The sequence below is a fragment of the Mauremys mutica genome, chromosome 1 (assembly GCF_020497125.1).
Source record: "Mauremys mutica isolate MM-2020 ecotype Southern chromosome 1, ASM2049712v1, whole genome shotgun sequence".
Lineage (NCBI taxonomy): Eukaryota > Metazoa > Chordata > Testudines > Geoemydidae > Mauremys > Mauremys mutica.
In genome coordinates this window covers 372,628,468-372,637,490 of record NC_059072.1, presented here as the reverse complement: position 1 = coordinate 372,637,490, position 9,023 = coordinate 372,628,468, and the positions used below count along the sequence as shown (strand labels likewise).

General features: G+C 46.1%; 1 protein-coding gene across 1 annotated transcript; it reads right to left on the bottom strand.

The window, feature by feature from the left end:
- Positions 1 to 6,841: 6,841 nt before the first annotated feature.
- LOC123374687 (olfactory receptor 52E4-like) lies at positions 6,842 to 7,789 on the bottom strand. Its single transcript, XM_045024883.1, has one exon. The coding sequence runs from the start codon at positions 7,787 to 7,789 to the stop codon at positions 6,842 to 6,844; it is 948 nt and encodes a 315-aa protein (XP_044880818.1).
- Between the last annotated feature and the right edge of the window lie 1,234 nt (positions 7,790 to 9,023).

Here is a 9,023-nt window from a genome sequence, read left to right as displayed (position 1 = left end):
ACATGCACCTAAGATAACTAGCTGATTGCCCTGCTTTCTCAGTATGAATCAGGAGGGTTCCTGACTTGTAACCTCCCGGTATCCTACTTCCTCACATACCTCTGGGCTTCGGTCCCCATCCCCTGACAAACCTAGTTTAAAGCCCTCCTCACTAGATTAGCCAGCCTATCTGCCTCTCTTTCCAGAACAACATCCCATGCTTGAAGAATACAAAAGCCCTCTCTCTGACACCACCTGTGTAACCACCCATTCACCTGCACAATTCAACGGTCCCTACCTGGGCCATTTCCTTCAACAGGGAGGATGGATGAGAACATGACTTGTGCCTCAAACTCATTTATCCTTCTTCCCAGAGCCGTGTAGTCTGCAGGGATCTGTTCAAGGTAATTCCTGGCAGGACCATGGGTGCCCACGTGGAGAAGGAGGAAGGGTAGCAGTCCGAGGTCTGGATCAGTCTTGGCAGACACTCTGTCACATCCTGGATTCTAGCTCCAGGCAAGCAGCACACTTCTCGGGCTGCGCATTTCTCTATATGTAATGCAAAGCAGCACATTTCTCTATTCATAATGCATAGAGCCCAAGGATGTGCTGCAGGGTATCACATCAATGCAGTGTGTGATTCTACAGCTTTGATTAGGGCCTTTTGGTAGCAGCACACTAGGAATACTAAAAGAATAATCTTCATGTAATGCATGGAGAGATTGTGGTTCAGAGTGAGGAAGTGACTCTGGTCACCCAGTGACAAGGTCACCCGGCGAATCCATGGCAGAGCTGGGACTCTTTGCTCCCAGCTCACTGGTCTCTGCGATGCTTTGTCTCTAGCTCATTGACTTGGGCCACATCCTCAGCTGGTGTAAGTGGGTGCAGCCCCATGGAAATCAGGGGAAATTCCCTCACTAGAGAAATGAAGGGAGAGAGAACATCACACCTCTGTGCTGCTGCATGGACCATAAGAGCCAGGTCTGAGAGACACTAAGCAATGGATTGGCAGCTAGGGACTCATGGGCGATGTTCCTGGCTCAAGACACTTCTCCGTCTGGTGCCTCAGTTTTCCCCTCTGTAAAAGGGGGATACCTCCTGGAAGTAGTGAGTAATACTCTGTAAAGCCCCTATCTGTGGTTTCCATGTGACGCCGTCTATCAGTGGGACAAAGCAGAGGATACCAAATTCAGGACAAAGAGCTGAGAAATAGGTCAGACTCACCCCAGAAGGGTGGTTATTCTATCATTAGATTATACCAAGCCAGTAACAAATGTAAACTTCTGTCTCACCGCATGAGTTAACTTGAAGCAAAAATACAGTCTCCGTAGGCATCCCAGCCCTTGGCTCACCACTCGAACACTGGACACCCGGATGAGCAGCAAGTGAAAACCAATTTCAGCACATTTAGAGTCTTTCTATTCTCAAGAGATCAGCCACTTGGACAGGCCAATATATGACTCAGATCTTACCAATAATCACACTGTTGCCAATCCATTAGTAACTAAACACTTAAGGTTAAATAATAAGAGAAAAGAAGAAGAGATATAAATGGTTAAGAAATGAGATACACACAAGTGATTTTTCAGTGTTCATAGATCAGGGTCATAGCAGTGATCATATAAACTGCTAGCTTGCAAAAAGTCTCTCCTAAAATTACCCAAGTAGGGTGGGGATCATCAGTCCTTGTTCAGAGCTCCCTTTTTGGAAACCCAGTCCAGAGAAATAAAGACAAGATGGAGATTTCTCAGGGGTCCTTCCATATCTTCTGCTCTTGCATGGAATTTTAAGTCCCAAACAAAGCACGCAGTCCACGTGCCTGGAAAATTATTGTCCCACATGAGAGTCCAGAGTCATACGAGCATATCATGTATCCTTACACACTTTGATGACAGACAAGAGCAGCCACTGACCATAATCTTAGAGAGGAGTATTGCTTTTATGGCCCATTGTGAATGGTTAGTGTCCTTGATGGTCCATCAACACATAGCTGTGGGCATTATAAACGACAGGGCTGTTACCCAGGAACACAACACATGTGTTTGATAAAAATCCATGGCCAATATTCAATATTTCACACAGAAAGATGATATATAAATTAAGAGAGAAAAATATCATATTGCTTCTATATAAATCCATGTTGCACCCACATGTTGAATATTGAATGCAGCTGTGGTTGCGCCATATCAAAAAAGATCTATTGGAACTGGAAAAGGTTCAGAAAAGGGCCACTGTAATGATTAGGGGTATAGAACGGCTTCTGTATGAGGAGAAGATTGTGACTCTTCAGTTTGGAAAAGAGTCGGCTAAGGGGAGATATGATTGAGGGGTTTTAAATCATGACGGGTGTTGAGAGAGTAGACTGAGCTTCATGATGAGCTGGCTGGTGACAGGGTGCTGGGCCCTCTTCCCTGAATAACTTGCCAGATAATCAGAAAGACTTTAAACTCTTTCCTGACCTCACTGTGCTGTGTCAGCATGACAATCGGGGGAACTCGTCTGTGTACAATATAATGGTCTGCCACCTTTCTAATTGCTGCTAACTGGACCCCCAAAAACCCGCCCCTGGGCTCACCTCTTTGCCAAGACTCCACCACTGTTTAGACTCTTCTCCCCGCAAGGCCTGCCCCTGTCGCTTGCTCCTTTCTTCGGCTTCCCCATCACTTGCTGGATTATTTCCATGTCTCTCTCCTCACCTCAAGTTGCAAGAGAGACATTTCGGTTTTTATAGGGGTTGCAACTTTAACAGTGATACAAGAGGCTACTTTGACTATTGAAAACTCTAGTTTTTTTGGCAGAAGCACTGTATCGAATTCCTACATAAAAGAAGGAAAAATAATTAAATATGAGACCCCCCCTTAGCTCTAATAGTAACATGTCCTGAAATCCTGTGGCAAGTGTGACAAAGTTCCTCCTCTACCCTGCTGGGTCCTGTGCTTATCGGCGGATTTGCTCACCTCAGTGATCTTCCCCTCTGGTGGAACCCACAGTCCAGGTCAACTCTTCCTGTGTCTCATCAGGAGTTGGGAGGTTTTGGGGGGAACCCGGGCCCGTCCTCTACTCCGGGTTCCAGCCCAGGGCCCTGTGGACTGCAGCTGTCTATAGTGCCTCCTGTAACAGCTGCATGACAGCTACAACTCCCTGGGCTACTTCCCCATGGCCTCCTCCAAACACCTTCTTTATCCTCACCACAGGATCTTCCTCCTGGTGTCTGATAACACTTGTACTCCTCAGTCCTCCAGCAGCACATCCTCTCACTCTCCTTGCACCTCTTGCTCCCAGCTCCTCACACGCCCACCACAAACTGAAGTGAGCTCCCTTTTAAACCCAGGTGCCCTGATTAGCCTGCCTTGATTGGCTGCAGGTGTTCTAATCAGCCTGTCTGCCTTAATTGGTTCTAGCAGGTTCCTAATTACTCTAGTGCAGCCCCTGCTCTGGTCACTCAGGGAACAGAAAACTACTTATCCAGTGACCAGTATATTTGCCCTCTACCAGACTCCTGTACCCCACTGGCCTGCTTCTGTCACACAAGTCACTTAAAGGACACCAGATAGGTACAAAATTTTAATGTATATTCTTACATTGTTACTAACCTTGTGGAGAGATGCACCCTGTCTGGACAGCTGGGTTCCAGTGGGGGGCAGATAAATCTTGGGACTACATAAGAATTTTGGAATGCTCATATTGGGTAAAAAGAATGGTTCATCTAGCCCAGTATCCTGTTTGCTGAGAATGGCCAATATCATGTGCCTCAGAGGGAATGAACAGAACATGGAAATCATCAAGTGATTCATTTCGCCCACATCCAGATTCTGGCAAACAAAGGCTAGAGTCACCATCCCTGCCCATCCAGACTAATAGCCATTTATGGACCTTATCTAGCTCTTATTGGAGCTATAAAATCATGGATGGTGAAGCGAACATAAAAAAGGAAGTGGTATTTACTCTTTCTCATCACACACACACACACACACACACAAAACAGTTCACCCAATGAAATTAATTGGTAGTGGTTTAAAAGAAACAATAAGAAATATTTCTTCACACAACACACAGTCAACCAGTGAAGCTCTTTGCCAGAGGATGGTGTGAATGCCAAGACTATTACAGCTTTCAAAAGAACTAGATGAATTCATGGAGGATACGTCCATCAATGACTATTAGCCAGGATGGGCAGGGATGATGTCCCTAGCCTCTGTGTGCTGGAAGCTGGGAAAGGTTGATTGGTAATGGATCACTTGATAATTATCAGTTATTTTCATTCCCTCTGAAGCATCTGACATTGGCCACTGTTGGAAGACAGGATACTGGGCTAGATGGACCTTTGGTCTAACACCCCATGACCGTTCCTAAGTTCACTGAGGAAGGAAATGGTGTGCAGATGTTCTTTTGTGTTTACCTGAATCTGTGTACCTCTTCGGCTGTCTAAAGTAAAGGAATTGTTTTAGCAATCTATGAATGGAGTTCCAGGGGTCCCCATTCTGAGACTGCTCAATTAGGGCAAACTGCAAAGAACGGGGTAGAAAAAAAGAGAGAGTATCAGTTAAAAGCGAATTATACACAGAGAAATCGTTAGAGTATTTAAGTCAGTTTCATAGTAGAGATGGCTGGCTCCAGAGTTCCACCGAGTTCTTTCAGAATTAGTCTATAGTCCAATGTTGAAATATTTATTATCAGGGTGGTCCAGGGTGTAACTAGAGACCAGAGTCTTGTGACTCAAGCTCCCCCTGAAGAAAGGGGAGGTTTAGGTTGGACATTAGGAAAAACTTTTCCACTAGGAGGGTGGTGAAGCACTGGAATGGGTTCCCTAGGGAGGTGGTGGAATCTCCTTCCTTAGAGGTTTTTAAGACCAGACTTGACAAAGCCCTGGCTGGGATGATTTAATTGGGGATTGGTCTCCCCAGTGCTGGAGAGGGAGTTTCACCTTACCCGTGAAATCACAGGTGTCCACTAGAAACCAATGAGGCTCTTCCAGCAGCACAGTGGGGGATGGTGTCGAGGACTTATGAAGATCCTCTGGCTGGGCCCCTGTTATGACCCTGTGGCCCACGGAGATGGGCAAAGAGAGAGCAAACCACCAGTTTGGTGTCTGTACCGGAGGTGCCGTGCAACCCATCTCTATCTCCAGAAAGGGAAAGGGAGCTGCAGGGAAGAGAGCAGCTCCTAAAGGGTCAGTGAGGGGAGACAAAAAAGACCCCCCCTGAGGTTTGCCCAAAGACAGGGGAAATGAGACAATTCCTGGGTGGCAGCAGCATGGAAGATGGAGAGGACAAAAATGAGTAGGGCTCCTCCCCACCCTCCCCCCACAGCTCCTGCCTCTGCTCTGTGGCTGTGGCTAGGGCTGGGGGCAGCCTGAACTGAGGGCTTCTTCTGCCGCTGCAGCCAGGCATCCTGGGTTTTTCTCCTCCCCTGGCAGCTCCTACTGGGTTTGGAGGCTTGAACTCCTGCCAGATGAAACTGAGGGTGTCTGGGCTCAGGTCTTCTGCCCCTTCGGCCGAGCTTCTCCAGGTGAATCAGATGAGGATTGGCATGTTCTGTTCATTCCCTCTGGAGCACCTGGCACTGGGCACTCTCAGAACACAGGCTACTGGGCTACATGGATCATTGGTTTTACCCAGTATGGCTGTCATCAACAGACAGTCCAGGGTTAATTCCTCTTTTACCTGTAAAGGGTTAAGAAGTTCACCTAGCCTAGCTGACACCTGACCAGAGGAGCCAATGGGGGGACAAGATGTTTTCAAAGAGGGAGGAGGGAAATCAGATTTTGTCTGTTCAGAAAAGTTTGTGCCAGAGTAAAGGATCCAGGAATCAGCCATCTAACATTTCTCAAAAATAGTAAGTGGTTAGAGAAAGAATGTATTAGATTATGGTTATTGGTTTTTGGTTATTGGTTATTAATTTTTGGTTTAAGGTTTTTGCCCAGAAGGACATCCTCTGTGGGTTGAATCTGTTGTCTGTGACAGTAGCTTGCATGCTAATCTCACAGAGCTATTCCTTTCACCCTTTTTCTTTAATTAAAAGTTCTCTGCTAAGAACCTGATTGATTTTTCCTTGTTTTAAGATCCAAGGGTTTTTTGGATCTGGGCTCACCAGGAATTGGTGGGAGGTGAATCAGTCTCAATCCTGCCAGGAAAAGGGGGATAAAGACTGGGGAAATAATTTGGAGGAAGGCAGAGTTCCAAGTGGCTCTCCCCTAAGATTTGGAACACACTTGGTGGTGGCAGCTTGCTGGTAAATAAGTTTAGGGGTTATCTCATACAGGTCCCCACATCTGTACCCTAAAGTTCAGAGTGGGGGTGACACCTTGACAATGGCTATTCTGATCTTCTCATTTAGACCCAAGATGTATATGCCTCCTGCTGTAAAACACCTACACCCCCTCCCAGAGCTCAGATAGATCCCAGGAGTCCTGACGGGGTCTCTCTCTCCACAGACTTGGTAACAAATTATGAATCAACACTAACCAGTGCCCCTTACATGACTTGCCATAAGATGTGACATCACATTGGTTTTAGAGATGACTGGGTCACAGCTGTCAAGGGGAGGGGAAGACAGGAACAAGTGACAGGGGCAGGGCCATGAGGCGAAGACACACAGCAGGGTTGAGACTTTACAAAGGACATGGGGCACGATTGCAATTTCAGGGATCCAGCTACCAGCAATTAGAAAGGCGGCTACCCAGTGTAGTGTACATAGACTGACTCCCCAGTTCATCACATTGACACAGCACAGCAAGGACAAGACAGAGTTTAATGTCTCTCTGTCTGTCCACTAAGTGATTCAAGGAAGAGAACCCAGCACCATGCACCAGCCAGCTCTGCACAGAGCTCAATCTGAGAGCCAGAGCACAAGGAGGAAACATTTAGATCTTTTTATGAGTAAACAGCTGGAGCAGCCTGCCCCGGATCTGTTTGGTCCTCACCCCATAGATGATGGGGTGTAGCACGGGGGGAATGAGGTGGTATACACAGGTAATGAGAATGAGGACATACAATGGCACATTGTGACCAAACCGCAGCATGAGAGAGGAGAATAAATCTGGGATGTACAAAGCTGAGATGGCACAAAGATGAGAGATGCAGGTCCCAAACGTTTTGAGCCGGGCATCTTTTGTGGGGAGGCGGAAGATGGCCCGGAGGATCTGAGTATAGGACACGGTGATAAAAAACACATCCATTCCAATCACAGAGAGAAGATCAAACAGGCCATAGTAACTATTGATGCGGATGTCAGCGCAGGCCAACTTCACCACGGCTATATGCTGACAATAGAAGTGGGAGATGATGTTGGTTCTGCAATATGGCCACCGCCTCACTAATAAGGGATAGGGCAATGCAAGTATGCCACTACGCACCACCACGACCAGGCCTATCTTGGCCACAACAGAGTTTGTCAGGATGGTGGAATGTCTCAGGGGATGGCAGATGGCCACGTAGCGATCCAGAGCCATGGCCACGAGGATTCCAGACTCCATCCCTGAGAGGGAGTGAACGAAATACATCTGGGTGAGGCAGGCACTGAAACTGATCTCCCTGGAATTGAACCAGAAGATGCTCAGCATTTTGGGTACGGTGGATGTGGACATGACGAGGTCGCTGACTGACAGCATGCAGAGGAAATAGAACATGGGCTCGTGAAGGCTCGGGTCCCTCTTCACGATGAACAGGATGGTGAAGTTCCCCAACACGGCTATGGCGTACATGACACAGAAGGGGATGGAGATCCAGATATGGGCAGCCTCCAGGCCGGGAATGCCAAGTAGGATGAAGGTGGAGGGGTTGGTGAAGTCGGTTCTGTTAGAATCTGACATGGCATAGGGGTAAAAGTGTCAAACTCTGAGGCATAAGGGTGTCTCCTGTATGTTCTGTGTATTCCCCTGATTTTCTCTGTGTTCCCCGGATCTCGGGTGATGGTTGCAGTACAAATGCCTGGACAGAGAGAGACAACATTAATATGAGACACTGCATGCAGTAGTGGAGGCTGTTCTCATGGGAGAAACAGATTGAGCACTATTCACACACTGAAAAATTACATTTTCATTATTCAGAGAGAATAACTATGAACAATGACCTTACTAAATCCAATTCCATATTTGTATTGTGCTTCCTGCATTAAGAATTCCTACACTTTGTGGTGGGGGAACATTATGAGGCACTAGCAGAAAACACATGTGTGGATGCTGGTTATCTATCATTGTTCTTTAATGCAATGAGAGCCAGGATAGGGAGTCCATACTGACAGGAGTTCCTCATTCATCCAGTTGCTCAAAATCAGAGAGGGGAAAAACCCCCACAAATATTGTGAAGACATGTACTGAGAAAAATATGCCAATGAGAACATACCTCAGGGAAAATACCTGGACACCATTGATAGCAGCTCAGGAGAAACACCTGCTCATTCACAGTAGTGGACAAAACAAAAGAATGTTTAGATCCCTAAGATATGGGATGGAGCATAAGGTGTTCGGGAATGTGTTCAGTTTTGGTCACCCAGTTTCTATTAAGGATATAAAAGTCTGGGACGCTTTAGTTTATACAAGGGACAAAGAAGAGAACATATGATAGAGGAGAGGAAAATAAAAAAGGAAACTGATTTACATTCAAATGGACAGTTGCAAACCAGTACTATCTATAGACACTTAGTGCTCCAAGAGGAATAATTGTAAAATATTGCTTCCAGAGTCAACAAAGTGAACAACTTTTGGTAAAAAGGCAGTTTATTGTTAAAGTGAAGGCAACAATTAGGGGGAGGGAAGCAAAACGTGACAAAGAGGAAAAAGGGGAAATAGCTGGCCAGTAATAGAAATCAGAAGTTAAGAAAATTGATAAGCAACGTTAACACATCAGGGAAAACTCCATGTCTGCAGGGCTATGGATCACAAAAAGGAGTTTGTGAAGTATATTGGGAACAAGAGAAATCCTCGAAAAGATTTATGTCAATTCCTGTGTTAAATGTAAAATATTAAAATATAAAAGGAAATTTTTTTTTTTAATAATAGAATTGACAAGGTTAAGTAATGCCAGTCACCAACATGGGTTATGGAA

Coding starts and splice junctions, on each gene's coding strand:
- LOC123374687 (XM_045024883.1), bottom strand. CDS start 7,789: ATGTCAGATTCTAACAGAACCGACTTCACCAACCCCTCCACCTTCATC.